The sequence below is a fragment of the Oenanthe melanoleuca genome, chromosome Z (assembly GCF_029582105.1).
Source record: "Oenanthe melanoleuca isolate GR-GAL-2019-014 chromosome Z, OMel1.0, whole genome shotgun sequence".
Lineage (NCBI taxonomy): Eukaryota > Metazoa > Chordata > Aves > Passeriformes > Muscicapidae > Oenanthe > Oenanthe melanoleuca.
Genome location: NC_079362.1, coordinates 11,792,359 through 11,813,343, shown reverse-complemented (window position 1 = coordinate 11,813,343; position 20,985 = coordinate 11,792,359). Strand labels below are relative to the sequence as shown.

Below are 20,985 nucleotides of genomic sequence, written 5' to 3'. Positions count from 1 at the left end.
TAGTTATGGGCATCACTGATAACAAACACCATCACTGAATAATGTATTCATAATCCTAGAAGTGAGGATATAATCTGTCCTCACTTTTGAGATGAAGGTAAGATCACATACCAACAAGACACTAACACATATTCTAGCTAATGTTTTTCCTTAAAAAATTATATGAATAAAGAAATTATGGGTAAAAAACGTAAATATGCACTGTTTTAGAGCAAGGCAGCTAGCAGTGTGTTGAAATAAAAATCAAAGTAATGGATTAAAAAGGCTGCCACCTGATGAGATGGATTCAGATATTGTATCTGGTCAGCCTTAATGGCATAGTTCACAAATAACTTTTAAAACATAATGAAATAGATAGAAATAATTTTTCTTAAAAAAAGGAAAACTAGAAATGTTAGAGTAGCTTACTTTTTTGTACATCTCTCAGATATCAGGATGATTTCCAGGAGAGTGTAGAGGGACAGACAAAATTCTACTTGTAGAAGGAAGTTGTAGTTTAATGGTACAAACCTTAATCACTCTAAAATATGCTTTCAGAGTAAGATGAAGTTTCATATCCCCAAATATTATGCGTTTGTAATTAACAAACTTTTAAAAATAAAAGAGAAGGGAAAAGGACAAAATTGAGGGAATTGGGTTAAAAGTGAAACACAGTGAGAAATTTGTGATTATAGGTATTTTCTAACTTCCCTGCATTCCATGCTGCCTCTGAAAATCAAGTAGGGAAGCAAAGTTAAAAAAGAGGTTTCGTCTGTATCCACAATACTGATTCTGTGCTAGCCAGGAGGAAGAAATTAACATGAAACTGCTGAAATATCTGTTATGGGATATGTATACATCTATCCATCTGAAACGATATTCAGCTGGGGGCATTATTTGTGATATAGATATACTTACTGCTTTTAATCTGCTCAGGAAAAAGCTCAAGACATACCTTTTTTTCATTCAAACTTTGTCAATACTGAACAAACAGCAAACAAATTTTGAAAAGACTGCCCTTTCCTAAGAGGGTACATAGAATAAAATGAAACATCCTAAACAGAGCTTTAATGGAAGCCATCTGCCACTGGAAAACATTCTGCCTTCCAAATGTACCAAGACTTACCCTTAGTTAAGTAGGAATGATGAACATCAGTTACATGTCAGTAGTTGCAAAAGATTACATTGTGATTTTAGTTTGGTCATCTACTGCATCATTTCTCATGACTAGCTCTCTCATTTGGTGGTAATGCAATGAGTGGCACCACAAGATTTAATCTAAACAGAAAATCAGCGTTTTCCTGATCACCTACACAATAAATCTGAAGGAGATAATACATTTAATACTGGTTCTTTTCATGTTTGCATTGGTGTGAGCACAGTCTTGCCTTCTAAAAATAATTTCAGCAATATTCTAAAAATGGATCTAATTATTAGACCTAAAGAATTGCATTATAGGGTTTAGATTAAATGTGGCACTGAGAAGGTAACAGAGAAAAGAAAACTCATTGGATTAGATCTCCATGAAGTACAGGAGCTGAAAGTCTAACCCTTACTTATTAGACATGGTGCTCAATATGAAGTTGGATAAAAACTATTTAGGTCTAAAAATAAACCAAAGGATGAGAAAAAAAGAAGTGACTTTTTGTGTCCCAGGTATAGCCCCAAATTCATGTTGGATAGCTGGAAGGGGATTCTTGCCACCAAGCTGGTAAAAAGGACCAGGACTTCTTTACATGCATGATAATCAGCATTACAGATTTCTAGTTATATGATTGCAAAGAGATGTCAGAAGCATGTTCTGAGACTGACACCCCAATATTAGCTGAAAAAGTACTTTTTCAACCACTTTCTGTGCTGAAGAAGTACCTCTATGCAGAGCCATTTATTGAGCAAACACACATGCTCTGATAGGACACCATCTGATCAAAGCTGGATACCTGACTTTGGAGTATGAGAATCATAAACTTGCTTACGGTCTATCTGGTCTGCAAACACTTCCCCATAGATCATCCAGTAAGGCATGTAAAAAATGTTTTTCGCCAGCTTCCACGAAGGCTCCTCATTGGGGAAGAGAATTGCCTGTCTTGCCACACCAAAGCTCATCAGAACCACCAACATGATGATGACAAAGTACATCATGTCTATCATCTGAATGTAATGACAGGAAAAAGAAGAGAAAGAGAGAAAGGACAAGAATTAGAGGAACTTATATGTCCATATTCCTTTTATTATGTGCTGCAAAAAACAGAAAAGGTCTGTGAATCTTAGAAACAGAATTTTCAAAAACAAATTTTGAAAAGCCATTCTCATTTACACATAAAAAAGTATTTTTCCAAGCAGAGAAGTGGTATTATTGTGTCATTGGTTTTACCTAGTGTTACTTTTAAGAACAATCCAAATGTTATGAATAGGCTTGAAAATACAAAGTACCATCTGGTCACCCCAGTTGCCTCAACAAGAATATATAGGTTCACTGGAACCTGGTCTTGTTCACAGCAACCTGGTCTGGGCAAGGGTCATGAGATAATGTATTGTTTATAGGCACCAAGTGGCAACTGCACATAAGCAAAAGGACTGACATGGATAATTTTATCCACTGGTAGTCATTATCTTGGAGCAAAGGGATTGCAACTAACATAAGGAGGAACGGGTGGCAGAACAGCCTGTTACTGCGACATAAGGGACACCACAGTGGCAACCAGTGAGAAAGGAAAGCTGTGATACTGGCTGGGCTGAAAATCTGCTTGGTGGGGGAGTCTGAGAAATGCCTTATTACAAAAACCCAATCAGATAACAGACAGTGAACTCCATTCTTCTCCATGGTTGAGGGCCTCATTAGAATATGCCCAAGATTAACTAGCGTTTGCAAACAGCACTCACCCATTCAAAATGTTTCTGAAAAAGTGGGACCGCAATCCTATAAGATGCTGGATAGATCTGAAAATTAGAGGAGGTACTGTTCACTCCCTCAAGGGAGCAGAACAATGGGCATCAGGCAGGTACAGCAGAGATAACCCAAAGTGAATGTGAAAAAACTGGGAGTCGTGTAAATCCCTGGTAAGGTACCTTTAAAACTTACAGACTTGCTGGGTCTTTAGAATTGTTACAACGACGCTGTTTTTCACAGTTCTGGACGAAACTTTGGTCTCTAGCCAAAACTCAAGTTAAGAATCTGCTAAACCTTATGAGTTTCATTCCCTCCAGTCTCTGCATTTTCTGGCTCAGCCGAATTCAGCCTTCCTTGAAGAGAGGTGTGAAGCCAGGCTGCGCCTCACTGCGCTGCTGGCCCCGGCTCCAGGGGGCACCTGCTGCAGCCCCAGGGCAGGGCTGCTGCTGGCAGGAGCTGCTGGAAGAGGCACCCACTCACAGCAGATGGATCTGGTACTGCTGCAGGGGCTCCTCGATTTCAAAGCAACCCGAGGGCAAAGTAACACTGGGAAAGTAGGTACCAGACAGAAGAGTGTTGCAGGGCAGCAAAGAGAAAATGTTTGTCTCTCATGTTTAGAGAGAGGCACCAGCCGAGTAGGGGTCAGATGAGAGAGAATCAGGAAGATGGAAAGAAGGAACTGAGGACAAGTGAAAGAAAAGCAGGGAAAAACAAAAGTCTTGAGGTTCATAAAGAAAGCAAGCAAGAAAGGAAAAAACCTCGGGGATATGGGAGAGGAAAAGAAATGCTTTAAATAATTAAAACCCAGTGAAGTCATTAATCTCTCAAAAAATATTCCTTTAAGAAGAGGAATTTCAGATCATTGTACTTCATAAAGCATCCTGAAATAGGAAAGCTGAATATTAATACTTAGTTCTCACTGCTTTTAGGGAACAAACCTGAAGGGGAAACCTGATTCCTCATTTCTTGTCTGATCAAACTTTGTTTCAGATGGCAATACACAACTTTATATGATGTAATGTAATAATTATTTTAAAATGTCATGCAAAAATATAAACAAAATGAGTACTTTGAGGAAATTTAAGACAATGTCTTAAATGTTTCAAGTGTGATCAGGTATCACACAGGTGTGATCTTGCAAGAAATAAAATTTTTAGTGCTGCTCTGTATTCAAGATGCACATTACTTTTCTCCTCCTTCAGTTTGGTATCTTCTAACTCTTCTAACTTCTATCTCTCAGTAACTAGTCAGAAATACAATGAAATATATGAACAAGTTTCACTGATTTTAATGAGCATTGTATCAGGTCCTTTTAGCCTAATCATATTAAAATTGCTGTTTTAGCAAGGCAATGTCTACTTCAATCGTTCTGAAGAACTCATCCGTCACCTGTTCAAAAAGTGATAAACTACAATGTTCTGGGGTACAATCTCATGAAGAAGTTGGCTGTATTTTGACTTCTGTATTTGCAGAAAGGCTAAGAAAATGCAAATATTTCCACACATTAAAGGAACTGATATACCTCTGACTCTCTTGACATTCCACAGTAATTTCATTTCATTCCTGAAATTTTCTAAATGAAATTAAATCTATCTCTATGGAGAAATCAGAAAAGCACAAGCATATTCTGTTACTGAAATCAGTCGATAATAATAAGCTTGGCCATTCAGTTTCCTCCCTGTATCTTCATCCTTGCTTTAACCTATTGCTTTTAAAGCACTCAAGCCCATTCCTGCTCCCTGCTTAATTTCGCTTGCATATTTGTTCAGAGTGGCCACAGGTAAAACTCATTACAGCTATTTTGTTGACTGCAGTGTAGAGGCAGGTGAAGAGAAAGCTCCTCAACACTGGAAAGATAGAAATAGCCATCTTTTTCCTACTGAGTCTAAAACTAAAGCTCAAGAAAAGGGTCTCAGGCATTAAATATGATCTGTTGAGGACCTCAGTAGCTGTGATGTGCTTACTCTGTAGAAATATGTAAAACCAGCTTGATGTCCTTCATAGTGCTTCATAGTGTTGAACTTTCAACACCATTTGGAAGACAGAACACAAGGAGGTAGAGAGACACGTGATTTAAACAAAATAACACAAGAGAGCCCATGGAGCAGCCTGGAGTCAGCAGGTGCAAATCCCAGGGAGTGCAAGAGTTGGACATGAGCTGCACAGGAGCACAAGCTGGTCAGAAAACAGATGTGAGAGGCTGTGTAGCTCAAACTAGTGCATTGGATGTGTCAGAGTGGCTGAAAGTGCAAGGAAAGTTGGACAAATCATGAAAACCAAGCAACAAGAAGGCACAAAATAGAAGAATCTGCCTCCTTTAACAGCTGCCCAGAGCTTCAGAACAGCTTGGCAGCTAAATTCAACACCCTTTAATGTAGGTACAGAGCCCACAGAGACTAGTGATTTTCCTGCATCTGTTTTCCACAGAAAGTGGAGTGAGGTTTGATTTGTTGTACACATGTGAAAGTGACAAAGGAACAAAAATGTTGTTAATTTCAATCACTTCCTTTCTGTGTGACCTAGAAGAAAAATAAACCACTCTTTATAGTGCTGGTGGAGTTGGACTGCCATCAGCCACCTGTAACACTGACTGCTAGAAGTTTTTATACATGGCCCCTCTATTGCTTAACTGTTTCTCACATTGCCTGTGTTTGCACCACAATTCTGAAACTTTTAGTACACGTGGCTGTGAAAAATAAAGCAGAGTACAAGTGTAGTTGTTTTTTCAGAAGTTTTATACACTGTGTTTTGTCCCAGTGACCACCCCATCCACTGGCAGAAAGAGAGTGCAAATGTGGCAGGAAAGAAACCTGCTAAAGCAGTGTTTTCCCATTGATCTGAATACTTTTCTCTGATTCTGATATCTTTTAACAACAACTTCCAACAAGAACTGCTGAGTATTTTCACTCTGGAGCTCTGCAAAACCTCATGGCGACCTCCTACAGGCTTTCTTGAAAGAAGGGCACGTCAAAACCCCTTTTTCAGGACATAAAATCTCAACTATCACTTTCATGTTTTCCCTTAATCTCTCTCCCTCAGTTTTTTCCCACCAAGCTGTTCTTCTTTGTCAAACCCACCACTGTGGGCTTGCAGTAGAAAGCTGGTAAACTGAGGAGATAAGACAATGGTTCCCTGTTGGGTCAGGGTGTGTTACTGGGTATGTATTTTGCATTTCAGTTTTATGTCTGCTCAGTGAGCCTGATATGAGTAGTGTATAATCAAGGAGATATTGTATTCCATGCACTGATGCATGTTCCCTTTCTTTATGATGGTGAGGATGGATGAAGCTTTTCTTTAAGGCCATTGTAAGATAAATACTACAGACAGCCTGTTTGGACTTGCTGATTATTGTCACACAGCAAACAGACAGCAGTCATATTTCATCTAGAGGAGTTAATATTCAGTTTAATTTATTTTTTTCTTCAAGGGGCTTTCTACTTAAAAAAACCCAAATCTTAAACCCCAAAATGCATGAAACGGACACGATTTACACAAGAAAAGCTGCATACTGCATGTGAAACATGAACACATGTTCAGGTATCCAAGTATCAGGGATGTGTGCACGTGCATAGGCATCTCTAAACCGAGCCATTTTCTTTAACTGAAACAAGCAAAATGCTGCCTAATTGCAACATTTCAATCGAAACATGAAAATCAAAAATTGAAAAAAAATCAAAAGTCGAGCACTTAGAAGCAAATGTCTCCTGATTCCTTGTGCATGCATTTACTATTACACAAGCTGTTAGTATTCCTGCTATGGTGTGTACAATTAAATTGGCCAGGGCACAGAGGCTGCACTTCTGCAAATAGGTTCCTCATCTCATAAGGACATATCTGAACTAAAATGATGGAAAAGCATGCGGATATGGATCAAACTATAGAAGGGTCAGTCTTAACTCTAACATTTATAGTTTTGAGTACACTATGACTATTACAACACATTGAGAGTCTCAGAATACTACACATTAGATCAATTTTTTTTACTTTAACAAACCCCCTTCCTTCATAATCACCAAATCTCCTTTGTTCTTTCTGCAAACGAGGAGCAGAGGGAGGTAGGGTGGCTCTGCTGTTGAAGAGTGATCTCAGAGAAAGACAAAGCATACATCATCTAACAGAACAGGAAAAATCTAATCCTCGATTCCAGAGGTTTTCATTCTATAGAGCACTGATTTCTAGCCTACGGGTAATGTGTAAAAAAACACAGGTAGATCTGCAGCAATGTTTCTGGCTAAGGACACAGAGCCAGGAACAGGCTGCCAAAGCTCTTACCATTTTCCCAATCATCATGACGTAGGGCCCCAGGTACTTGTTCACGCCGAAGATGTCCAGCAGCCGGATGTACCAGTAGATGATGTTGACGCAGTAGATCACGCGCCCGTCGCTCCGGAGAGGCAGGTCCTGCAGGCGGAGAATCATCCCAACGGAGAACAGGAGGATAGCTATGAGGTCGGTGACATTCCAGTACTCCTGGAGCCAAACCTTCACTTTTTGCAGCAGTTTCCCAGGCTCGGACATGAGGATCTGGAGAACAGAGGAAATGGAGAGGAACTGAGCTGTCTTAAAGCTGAAGAAATCTATAGTCAGCTGATAGATATATGCCACACAGGCCAAAAGCAAAGCTGATAGACAACTATACTCCAAATATCTCAAGTACTGTCAGTTTTTTTCCCCCCAAAACCTTCTATTTCAGCCATTCTTAAAATCCTTCTATGTGAAAGATACTTTAAATAATAGAGCAATCACTCAGTCTAAAATCCTCATGAAATCAGAAGAAATAAATACATGTATTTTTGTTTTTCAAATGTATTAACCCTACTTAGAGTCTTGGACCAGAGGGTAAAATACTAAAAGATTTTTTTAATCAGAAAATTCACACTTAAAGAGGCTGTATATTTTAAGAAAGTTACATTAAAATGTGTATCAAATGACCAAGAAACAATGAATAACCATAAAGCTCTGCATCAGAAAGTTAATACAGAGAGATACTACATACTTGGCCTTGGTTTTGGAAATTAAGTTCCACAGCCAAAAATAAAGGTCACAAAAAAAATTAACTTATGAATTTACTGTCATTCTCCTTGCAAGATCATTTGTGAAACTTGATTGTATTCCCAAACTACTCTTAAAACTATTATTCAAGTGATCTCCATGAATAAGTCCTACCTTTTAGTAAGTTAACAAGCTGTTGGTTTTAATTTTCTGTATTTAGCCCAAGAACATTTGAGCAAACTCATTCAGTTCCTCAAAGAAGAAGAATGTCATGTGTATAACCTGTTTTTAGAATGAACTTTAGGCTCATCTGTGAACAATTCCAACATTCCCTTAGAAATCAATTGTGGCAAATGTTCTTGGTAAACTTTTGTGGAAAGGACCGTTTGGGGTGAATGATTAGACAAAAATCAGCTCACACAACTGCTGTCTGCGACCTCCCACCTGGTGAGCCAGCAGTGTGTTGCCTCCATCTGCATTGCAGAGTCCTTGTGTGGCTACTGCCACTGCCTTCTTTCTCTTTTACTCAATGATGGATACTCATGGGGCACTCAAGAAGTGCCTTTTCTCTGTTCCTTTCATTTATAACATTGCACTTACCAAACATTGTCATAAACCTGCCTTTGAAACCTAAGTGTTGCGAGACCGTTTTTAGTCTAGTCCTCCAGAGCACTGGCTTCAGAATGCACAAACATAACTGGTAACGGATTCAGCCCAGGGGTACAAATGTGCTATTTCTGCTGAGGTCAATGGGACTTGCATTCACTCACATTAGGGCTGAATTAGGCCTCTGGTGTCACTGTGGAATAAATGCACCTTTGGCTAAGTGAAAGAGGACAGCATTAGGTGGGAGAGAACACAAGGGGCAGGATTAACTTTATCGATTGAGTGCTACCTTAAATCTCTGTTCTATATGTCTGCTTTTGCATCCCTAGGGAGATGCACACCATTGTTTGACAAATCAACAAAAATTTTAAAGAGTCACATTTTAAGCAATTTAGCTGACCTTTTAGACTTGTCAGAAGATCACCTTGTACTTGTGAATGCTACTAAATTAGCATCACACTGAAATTTGAACATAGAAAATTTGTCAAAGAAGAAGGAAATAAGGAAAGAAAGAAAGAAAGAAGGAAAGAAGGAAAGAGAGAAAGAGAAAGAAATAAAGAAAGAAAGAAAGGAAGAAAGAGAAAGACAGGGAGAGAAGAAGAAAAAGAAACAACTGATTTTAAAATTAAATAAGATAGATTTTTTCCCTCCTTTTTTTTAAAGGCAGTCCATCTGCATTTCTGAAAAAAGAGGCAATTTTATGATAAGCTCATTCATAAAAATGTACCCTGAGAAAAAGAATAAAAACAGATATTAAAATGAAAAAAAAAGCCCTCAAAATCCATGCTTATTTCTTTTTCATTCCTTCTTGGCTGGGAAGACTTTACCTCTCTCATCTTCTCTATTCCCAGAGTGAAAATGTATGAGATGACAATCCACTCCTGAATAGATGGCCAGCGATCCATCTTCACCAGCACAATGTAGTTGAACAGCATCAAGTAGCCTATGTAGGCCAGCTGTAAAGAAAAAAAATTAATGTCAGTTGTCAGTATCTATACAACTGAGCTAATTTCTTGGATATGATTTGATGTTCCTGATTCTGCTGTAATCAGGGTTTCACAGACAAAAGAACAGTAAGACTGTCCTGGGTTGTCTGAGAAAGCTCAAAATTAATTCACATACTGTATGGAATCTGCAAAAAACAGGGACATATGTCCAGCTATATCTCTCTCCTCAAAAAAACTTTATTAATGCAGTTCCCTTGGATCATTCCACAGTGATGGCAATTCTGATACCACTGTGTCAAATATCCAATTAAGTAAGCTATGTGAATATTTCTCCCTCATCTGCTTCTAAAAGCGTTTAGTCCTCTAAACCCCTCCTTGGTTTTTCCCCCTGCCGTTCACCTAATCGGGGCTGAGTCTGACATTCTGAGTCCAGATTTTAGGCATTATTAGAGGTCTTCTTACCCAGTGTACTACTGACGTAGCCTATAGCATGTTTCCTCCCTGGAACACTGCTACTCCTACTCATACTGCTGCAGAAAGGAGCCAGCATAGACATGCATTCATTTGCCTTATATATTTTGCAAATCTCTAAGTGTGAATGTTTTTCTTTTCCTTCCCAATATATTCACCTTCCAGGTTAATTTTTGATCCAAAGGAAAGTGTGAAATCAGTTTTTAGTTTCTTTTTCTCTGTTTTTCTGCATGCAGAATGCAATTAAATGGTCTGTCAAAAAAAGACAGGCCAGGAAAATTGCATCAAATCCATGAAGTTCAAGAAATCTGGGTGTCATTCTGGAGCATGGGTTTTAGCAAGGATTCCATTCTGGCTTGTGGAGGCCAGAATCCTGCCTGTCTGCTTTGCCTTTTAAACAGCAGCCCTATAAGAAAATGCATCTTAAGGCTAAATATAAGTCAGAGAAAAGATGACTCAGTTCTCTCAGTGCATGAACATTTAGTCATTGTGACAGAAAGCTGTAATGCATACATCTATATTTACATTCAGTTCTATCTCTCAACTGTCTTTTACTCACTGTTGCGTACATGGGGATCACATGTAAGCTGACACAACCACAGAAGGCCTTGAGACTTCCGGGCAGGATTATTTCAGTGCTCTGCACATCACAGAATAGAGTTTATAGTCCTGTTGTATTTGTTAGAGAAGGTCATTTCCACTCTTTGTAAAAGCCACAGGATTCTGGCTTTTGTTCCAGTTGCTGGACTCTCAAGAGAATTTGTTCTATTGGCCTTAACTATCAGTACAGAGGAACCAGACAGTTGAAGCACTGCTTCTTGTCTGAGGAGGAAATGATCTCATTTGTCTTTCAGTTTCTGAGGCAGGATGGATTGCAATGGGCAGGTCTAGAGGCTGTTGTTCCCTTACCACTCCTGAAGGAAATGGAGAGCAATGTTGACATACACCAGCACTTAGGATGACACTGGAGTCAGCAGAACCTTTATCTGGGCAGAACTGAATACGCACCGCCCTAGAGGAAATTGCACCTTCTAATACAGAGCAAAAAGCCAGGTGACACTGTTACTTAACCCTCCTCTTAGACCTTATAGATTACTATTTATCAGGAAATCTACTTTGATCTCCTTCAGCAGCATTTAGTGAGCACTTGTTGTCTGCACGGCAAAAGAATAAGGACACTGAGGTTACAAAAGTGACAGAAACTGAAGGAATCTAACTATGAGGTTTTCTTTTGAAATGCTGGCTTTTTCTGGTTTTGGTTTTGGCAGGTTTCTTTACATCAGTTTAAACTTACTCAAAATTGCAAATGTTTTTGTTTGACAAAAGAGAAAAGAATCTTGATTTGTGAGTAAAATCATACTGAAATGTCTCCACTTTAACCCAAGAAATAAGCCCTTCAGATAGCAAATGACATCCTCCTTCTCCCTCCCCACACTTCTAACCCGCTCTCACTGTCCAGGAGGTTACACTGATCCAACACTGTGGTCAAACTTCAGTGTAGCTGTTAGTGCTGATACTCAAGATTCTTTTAACTGAACCCAACCTTTTCTTACTTTTACCTGGCTTGACAAAGAGCTAGGAGCTGCCGTTGTCACTGTTGAGGGCAGTACCTGAGTAATCTAAGGAAAGGAGTGCCTGCTAAGAAGTTTTAAGGGTGGATTGCACCCAGCCCTTCTATCGGATGCAGTCCCATTCTATAGAAAATACTGGAATACTCATTGTGGTAGAGGACAAACCTGGAAATTATATCAAAGGGTTAATGTTTCAATAAGGAGGTCACCCTCCTCTTTTCTGATTGATTGCAATAATTAAATGATCATAAACTGAAGTGGTTCCAAAATGCAAAACTTAGGGCAAAGCTCTTTTGATGTTTAGAAGATGACTTTTATTTGGGGCTCAATTCCTCTGCAGCTTTCCTCTTCAGAAGAGGTAGAAACATGGCCTCTTACCTCCTTCTAATATCTCAGTTAATGCTAGCAGTAGTGATGCCTAATGATTTTGCTTTTTATATATTTTTCATCTATTTGCAGCTTTTTAGACTACTATAAAATAGTTATATCATTCCTACAATTTTTGCTACCCCTTCTCTTAGATTTCACAGTAATAAGTTAACCTTCTAACATTCCTGAAATACTGTTTGCTCTTGTTCTTAAGAGGAAGAAGCCTGACAAGGAGCAGTCTTCAGTTTTCCAATAAGAATCTGAGGAGATACAATATGAAATAGGGTAAAGAAGCCCTAGACTAACTCCAGTGGGGAAGCAGCTGGGGAAAAAACCCTAACCAACTACTCTTCTAATTGGACAATATTTGTTAGTTATGCTAATTTGTTAAACTGATAAAAATTGTAGAAATCCAATGCATGTGAGCGCATCACCACCAGGATATTTGGAAGCTTTCAATAAGTGTCTACGTTTAATTTTACTATTTTAACACTGCAAGAGTTGCAAGAGTTGCCTGAGTTTTTCTCTTTTGATATTAGGACAGTGGGAGTAGTCAACAGTAGGAGAAGATCATCCCCTTCTGCTCAAGCAATCTGTGGGATGAAACATTTGCATCATGGTTTCCAATGCAACAACCATGAAACAGAACAGAATAGTTCACTTTTCAAATTGCTGCGTGTCTAGGGAGAAAGGCTAAAGCTGGTGGGGAGTTGTTTTTTGGTTTGTTTGTGTTGGTTTTCTGGTTTGTATGGTTTGTTTTGGGATTTTTTTTTTGAGAATAAGTTGTCTACTGTCTGCTGAGACAAATGTTACTTACTCAAATATCTCATTTAACTCCCTCTTCTGTATTTGAAGAATGAAGGTGAATACAGCTCTATAGTAATAGAGATAGGTAAATATAGAATATTAATTGTTTTAAGTGGCATACAACAGCCATAGGGCCTTTTACATGCATTTTGGACTGTAGAATGTAAAATTTGAATGATTTATTTTGAAATCCATGAATAATATTTGTGCCTGTGTAAAAGGCAAAACTGTGATAGGCTGTGCAATTTTAAACCTTCTCTGAAACTCATTTTGCTTTTAGTCTTCACGAGTTCTCCACATACACAACAGGTAAAGCATGGCAGCCAGAATCCACCTCAACTTGCTCTCCAGGTTCAGCGTATCCAAGATCCAGTTTTAATAAATGACCTTGATTGAGACCTGCCTCAGGACATAAAACTGTAGGAACAAGTCTAAATGGAAATGCAATATTGATTTCTCTCTCCCATTTAAAAACTGAACTAACAGGGAAAGCCAGGATGCTTCTTTCCATTTGCAGTGTAAAGACTTTTCAGTTTGTGCATAATACACACTGCAATTGATAATGAGACTAAGCTGCTGACGACAGTTTCTGGACTTGTGGGCTTGATTAATGTTCAGTGGCCACTGAGCTGAGCCATAAGCAAGATGTTAAACTATCTGCTAGTCTACAGCATCCACCACAGTTAAGACTCGATTGATGTGAGTTGTTCCCAGCATCTGCAGGGTAATTTTTCTTATAAGAAGTCACTTGCAGAAGGATCCATTTTTTGTGACATCCTGTGCTTTCAGCAGAATGATGGAAAATATGACTGGGAAAGAACACCTGAAACCATCAAGCCAATTCCATTGGGTTGAGGCAGGATTAATTCCAGTGTACCATAACGGATGCATGTCTTGATAAGATAGTGTAGAAATCACTATTAATGGAAAATCTAGCATGTCCTCACACTGTTCATGACAGACTTGAAGCAGATAGAAACTGTTTCATAACTTCTTTCCTAGAACTGTCTGGGTGTTATTTTTTGTCCTATTCAGGATTTGGAGGTACTCACCCATATTTTAAAACTCTTACATTCCTTCTGCAAACCATTTTTTTTTTGTTGTTTTTTAACAGAGAAACATTCTCACTTCCTTAATCTCTCCCCTTAAGTCAAGCTTTATGAACCTCTTGAAACATTCTTCATTTCTGGGGTCTTTCAAATCAGTTCACATGATGCAGAAGCTGGTGGAATATTCCAGCCAAGAGGAATGAAATTATTACTTTCTGTGATCTTTTTTAGTCTTATCCTTCTAAATTTTAGTGCAATTTGTAAAATAACTAAACAATAACTAAAATAATAACTAATCTCTACTCCATCATCCAAGTTTTGAATAGCACCAGATATAGAAGAGAACTTAATGGAATTCTTTCTAATCCTTGCTTCCAGCTTGATAATGAATAATTAATATCTACTCTTAAGGACTAATTGTCCAAAAGCTTTTTATCTACATAGTAACTTTAATATACTAGTTATTAATTTAGCTGTGAGAAAATCCTCTGAAGTTTTTGGTACTGTTTTACTGTAGTTGAAATACATGACGTAATTTTTTTCTGCTCCTTTTGGAAGGTCCATTTCTGTCTAACACAGGGGGAATATACTGACTTAACCTAATTTTTCCCTGAAAAACTGACTGTCAATCATGTCTGACATCTTGTGGGTACCTATAACACATTTTCTCTGAGAAAAACTCCACAGATTGGCCAAAACAAAAAAACAAAAAACCACAAACCAACAACAACAACAGCAAACCCCAAACCAAACAAAAACAAAAAACCCAAAAAAGTTCCAAGGAAAGAAGTACTTTATCTCCTTTTTCATCAGTTATTAGATAATTCATAGTCTGGGTCAGACCAGCCTCCCAATGGGCTTACTAGTAGAAGCAATCCTATTTTGAATTCTCCTATAGGGAATTCCTTGGGAACATTAGAGCAAACACTCCCTTATCATTTCATTTAAAGAAAAACATACAATTATTCAAATTTTAGACAATAACTTCTTGAATGGTAAGATGGTAATCTTTAAAAGTCATGGAAAGGTTTGTAATGCTAGCATTCCACCAAATATTTTTATTATTTATTTTTAAATTATTAAAATATTATTTTATTAAATTCCGTATGTGTAAGCCCTCCAATACATGTAAATGTAGACATCAATGAAACACAAAAGATGACCTTAGTTCAAGCCAGTATTTGTACAAACATTATTGATACAACAGGAAAGATTTCTTACGGTGTAAAACCAAAACTTCACGATGGGAGCATTGTAGAACTCGTAAATCTTTCTTCCAATGGGGATCATCCTGTGACTGCTCTGAACTTCCTCATCCTCTTTCTTTCTTGAGGACTCTCCATTCCCCCGTCCCAGCATTGCCTACAAGAAATGATATATTTGTGTTTCTTTCTTTGTGAAAGAAACATTACACTCTTTCTTTAAATGTCAATAGGAAACTGTTCTTGATCTCTAGATAAAACCAAGTTGCCATAACTAGGCATATAATGCTCTGTTTTCAAATGATCTTTTTTTGCAGGAAGGCTTCCATTTAATACTTCAAAAATTGAAAGCTATAGCTTTAGCCCCAACCTCAACTCTCAGCTTGAGAGTTCATTCTGGCTAATGAACAAAAAATAGGATGTGGAGAATATTTCTCCTTTTTTGCTGTATGGACGGAAACATCTTTTTGTGGTGTACTTCTATACAATAAACAGATGCAGACAGAAAATAGGTAAATTTTGGTTTGAAACAAAGAGAAGTTCATAAGGCTGAGATTGAGAGGGAACAACAGGGGAATAGATGAGTTGGTGGTCACTGAACTAGAAGCAAAGAAGACAGTGTCATTTCTAAAGTTAATTACTGGACCTATCCCAGGCCATTATCCCCCAGTGAAGCTCACATGGATGTAAGAGGACTTATTACTAAAGCTCACTGCAGCAGAAAGGCCTGGAGTTGAAACATCCATGTACATGATTGCAGCTTCTTCCATAGTGATGTTCCAGACTGATCATGCATTGCCTTAGCTAGGCTTGATCTCATAGTTACCATTGCAATTCAGACTCACTGAGAGGCCACACTGTGCTCAAGAAACGCATATACAAGAAGCCCTCAGCTATGACTGCAAACCTAATACTCAAAAGAAGGTAATGTTTTGTTTGTTTACCCTTAATTTTCATTATCAGCTGCAAATAAGTGGAAGGACTAAACTCCAATCACTGAAGCTACTGCTTAAAAGAAGTTCCTTTGTATTTGAAGTCTAATGTGACCCATTAAATGTTCACTCTGGAGCAATTATTTAGTGAACAGTAGACTAAGACTGGATTTTAGCTCAATGTGCCCTTCGCAAGTTCTTACTATTTAGTTTATGGATGCACCTCTGGAATGCAGCACCCTGCACATGAAATACTTGCAAGAATTGAGACAAATCTAAGTATGCAGGGACTGCATGATGATTCATTTGTTTCAATGTTTTTATAATGCTTTCTACAAGTAGATGAAGGTGCCCTTGTACTTTTATGTTAACTGAAGCAAACTTTCACCATCCGTGAAGACAGCATTAATCTGCAACTTAAATGGTGGAAAACTAAAGGAACAGTAAATGCCAGACATATGGACTTTCTATAAAAAGGTCCTCCTTGTCTCTGTATCTGTGCCCTCCAATTCAACAGGATGTACAGCACATAACTGGATTCAGGTAAGCTATCTGATCAGGTTCTGGAGCCCTGCAGGAAATGGCGATGCACTTCTCACATATTTAAAAGCTAGACCTTTTCTTCCTTTTTCCAGCCTCATATGGGGCTATTCATATAGGTATTTTTCCTGTGAAATAGTAACTTGTAATGCTAAACTTTTTTTTTAGTGTAGATATTTGTAATATTATGAGAACTGTGCTTGGTCCCACACGGCTCCTTCTCTTTAATTTAATTTATGCAGTTAGTTTTTCCTCTAGTATTATTACTTTCCTTGTGGGCCCTTATATTCTTGAATCTGACAACACACCGATGGTGCTGTACACATTTTCAATAGAATACAACAAAGATTCAGGACAGAAGTTTATTGCACTGAAACTAACCTGCTGGGAGTATCTCAAAAACTAAAGCCTACTTTGACCAAGTTTACCAATTTCCTTTAGCTTCAATGGCTGAACTTAATTTCCATAAATTCAGATAAAATATCACCTATTCAAAATTTAAATGCACTGCCTTTTGGCTCTCACAAAGCACATAAAACACCGTGAGAGTCCATCAAGACTTTTATAAAAAAGGAAAAAGACAAAGTAGCTTTTAAACAGATGAGAAGGGTTTTTATGGTTATGAGAGTTACTGAATACAACTACAGTAGCAGAAGTTACACAGCCTCCACAGAAGATACCATTACCTGAACTCCCCAAAATCAAAGTGGATCCTTTGATCCATTGACTGGGGTTTTTTCTTGGGGAAAAAAAATTGAATATGATCTGAATGCTTTGGGAACACTACAGCCCAAGAAGGTAGTAATTTGGTTTTTGTTCTCTACTTACTGACACTGTTCAGGGGAAACTGCCATCTGGAGCTACAGAGTTTTCTTTAGCTTTTCCCAAAGCTTTGTCTCTGCTGTCCTCTGCTGCTCAGGAATTTTGCAGCAGAATGAAAATGAATGCTGCCTGATTTAACAAATGAGCAATGCCGTGCTTTAGTGAAAGGGATTATTTAAAATCCTTCACAATTGTACAAATTTACAAATTCTGAGACAGATTTAATTCTCAATGAAATCAGTGAGTTGTGGATGTTTTTACGATAATGCTCTTTCAATATCTGGATTTATGATTTAGTTTATGATTTCGTGTTTGCTACTGCTTTCTTCTTGATAATGGTGCCATAATTTTATCTTGTTATAATTATTTTTTTATTAATTCTATGATATAATACTACCTTCTCCCCTCCCCCATGCTACAGATGGGGAATTTCTCTGAGATGGCTAGGGATTAGGTTTGACCTGATGTTCCCGACTGTTAATTATACCTCAGTATTAACAAACTGAAAAGCTTCCCCATTAGAAACATTCAGAAATAACCTAAGTAACTGCGTTAACAGAATAATTGCAGTGCCAAATGTGAACAAATGTTTTCCTTGGAGTGGGATGCAGTAGGGTGGGAACAACTCAACACACTGCACTGTGTGGGCGGCATCTTTTTCTCTAATACATGATTTTGTCCATGATTCACCATGAGTCATGCAAGGTAAGCTTGACAGCAGCTCAACCTCATTGTGAAGTACAGTACAACTGCATTATTTTAGCCTGAGGGGATTGATGCTTGCATATTTTTTACATAGAGATTTTACTAATCTGGTTTTTGTTGTTATTGTTGGGCCAGATTTTGTTTTATGTAATTGAGAATTGTTTGCTGATAACGAACTATCAGGGCAGAGTTTTGGTTTGCACATTTTTGCATTAATATATGTTAACCATACTATACTATATTTATGTGTTTTATAATTAAATAACAGGATTTTCAGTCTTTCTGGAATGAATACAGTCTCTTCCAACTTAATACTGAGTGAAATCTACATGCTATATAGAGACTTACACCAGTACACAGAGAACTGGTGTGGAAATCATACATAGCTGCGTAAAGACACCTCCCTCAGCACACCCCGCTGGACCCTGTGAAAGTGCCGCCCCCATGGGATGTGTTCTAGGATTACTGATTGCTCTGATCATTTTCCAACAACAGAAGCACCTTTTAAAGGATTTAGATGAGTTATCCTGAGTTCTGAAATAAAACCATTTACAGGGGAGCTCTAAGACCCAAGCAATAAGGTACTGAGTAGGGTTAAGGATGCTCCTAGTTATGGCTTCAAGAATCAGGGTTATTCTGGGAGGAAGGGAGACTTCTAAGGTTTCTGACTGACCTGAATTTCAGCAATTAAGGCCTTGATTAGGGCATCATACAAATAGAAAACATCCCTGGTCTTTAGTCTTCAATGCCCTCCTACTCCTCTGTGTTTAATATTCAGGATTAATGACTGTCAGCTCCATACATAAATTGTGATAAATTTCTTGTTGCTGAGGAGCACTGATGAGAGCAGTATTCAAATGTGTTTTTGTGAGTAGCTGCTATAAGCCTGTTTCTTAGCATCTAGGTGTTAAATAAATGTGGGCCCATCACTCTCATATATCTGTTATAAAGTTAAAAGCAGGTGTGAATAACAAGTAGTTTACAGTAAATAAACACTTCTTCATAGTATATCCATATGTTCAGTTACCCACCAGACCCTTTAAGAGGAGCGAAAAGCAAATACATGCTTGCATACAGATGCACCCATGTGGAGACCTAATTTCACTGTTGCTGTAGTCTGCTGATCACATTGTTCTGAGCAAATGAGGTGTAAAACAGGGAAAAGATCACTGTGGCCATGTACCTCATGCACTCTGCATAAGTGCAGTACAGAAGAAGAAACTGGGTCCTTGACCTGCCTTTAGTCACCTGGGCTTTGCACAGAGGAAATCAATGAACAGACTTGCCTAGACAAGACCTCTTTATCTTCATTTTAGCAGAGAGAATATGGGTGTAACATGATGAATACAGAGACTTGAGAAGTATGAATTGGGAATAATTAGAAAGAGAATCGGGAAGATTACTTCAATTATATATTATTTGCCAGAAAAGAAACTTTGAGATAAAAAATGATTTTTTTAACATCACTTTTGTTTGTTAATCTTTGTGCTGAACAAAGCTTAGGTTAGGTGAATGATGGTCTATTGATTCAAAGTTCAGCAATGGATTAAACATTTATGATACCCCAGCATAATACATTATTAATCTTATTGAAGTATTTATAAAGTATCCTTAATATAAGAAAGGATACCACAGCTAAGAGGAAACCTCACAAAGGCACTTCACAAAACATCTTTCAGGCATCCTTTGATCAGTAGAAAAGAAACCTGGCCTTTATGCCAGAGCACTTGACTATGGCTGGAACAACATGAAACTTCAGTCTGAAGTATTTTCTTATATTCAAAATATGTCAGGTGACCGAACGTAACTGCCTGTGGCATCTAACCACAGACATGCAAAGTTCTCTCTGCTACCAATTCGTCTCTCCTCACTTCTGAGGAGCACCTGAGTGAAACAGCTGTGTTAGAAGTTCTACAGTATGGTATAGATTATAGACAGAAATACTAAGTGAGCAGTGCTGTACCAAATGTATTGTTTCTAAATTTGCTGGACTCCACAGGAAGAAATATTATTTTATAGAAAAAGCTTCAAGTGTCTGAAATTTCACTAGAGTGATACACTGAATTTGGAGGAAATAAGGGGAGAGTCAATGACAGAACAGAGCAATAGGACTGTCAGCACATGGAAAGGAGAAGAGGGGGAACATCTAAGGTTCATCTGGAACAGCAGATATACTGGACACGTCACTTACTTGCAGCAGGAATCAGAAGGGAAAAAGGAAACAGTATTGTAGACAAGAAACCAGGAGCTGGGGTAACTATGGTGAGATGGAAAACACATCTTCCCCAAATTTCTCCCCATTGCCAAGTAAAAGGCAGCTTGCAAAGTGCTTATTTGATTCGAATAGGCACTTCATACGGGGATCAGAAGCCAAGGGTTAGTAACTTGCAATCAATAGCTAATGAGCAGAGAATGCCCCATTGCTGCTGTTCTGGCTTCTGGTCCTTCCCAACAGCCAGGTTCTTGCCTGCAAACGGGTCCTGTAGGTGGGTCTGGTGGGCTGCTCCTTCGGCTTGCCTGCATATTGGATCCTGTAGGCAGGTCCTTCTGCCTGCCTGCAGTCGGGGTCCTGCGGGCAGCTCCTGCTGTTTGCCTGTGGGAAACAGTCTGGGTTTTTTTGTTTTTGTTTTTTTAACTTAACCAGGCAAATCCCTTTTATGTCTATACCTCTATCCTGACCAACTGGGGCTGAGTTTTAAGCCTCTCAAAGATACCACAATCAAAGATACCAAACAAATCCACATCAAACTAGACTAAGGCAGATGTAATAGCCTTAACTATTAACTAGCCCAAACTAAAAACTGTGAGAACAAGAGACAGGAGATAGATGACTTGTGTAGTTTTCAGAGCTTTAGCTGTCTGATTCCTTGTGGTGTAAATTATTCCTCAAAGACTGTGTTACTAATACTGACAAGTCCCTCCTTACACAATTCTGTTAATTTGTAGAAGTGGAGCTGTCTAACTGCTTGCTAATGTCTTCAGTGGATTAAAAACTGGATGTGTGTTTGTGTGAAAGGCAATGACCACAAATATAAAAAGAACTTTAGAGTAAGTTTTCATAATTTTTCTGGCCTGTTTGCACACTTTCTTACTTTCTAGTGAA

General features: G+C 38.3%; 1 protein-coding gene across 2 annotated transcripts in view; it reads right to left on the bottom strand.

The window, feature by feature from the left end:
• The window catches only part of TRPM3 (transient receptor potential cation channel subfamily M member 3), a 263,965-nt gene that overhangs the window by 24,108 nt on the left and 218,872 nt on the right, over positions 1 to 20,985 (bottom strand). For both annotated transcript variants that reach the window (XM_056513620.1, XM_056513622.1), the window contains 4 exons: positions 14,903 to 15,043; positions 9,295 to 9,423; positions 7,142 to 7,393; positions 1,956 to 2,130 (listed from right to left, as the gene is read on the bottom strand). In XM_056513620.1, coding sequence (XP_056369595.1) covers positions 1,956 to 2,130; positions 7,142 to 7,393; positions 9,295 to 9,423; positions 14,903 to 15,043 — 697 coding nt within the window. The remainder of the gene's footprint in view (positions 1 to 1,955; positions 2,131 to 7,141; positions 7,394 to 9,294; positions 9,424 to 14,902; positions 15,044 to 20,985) is intronic.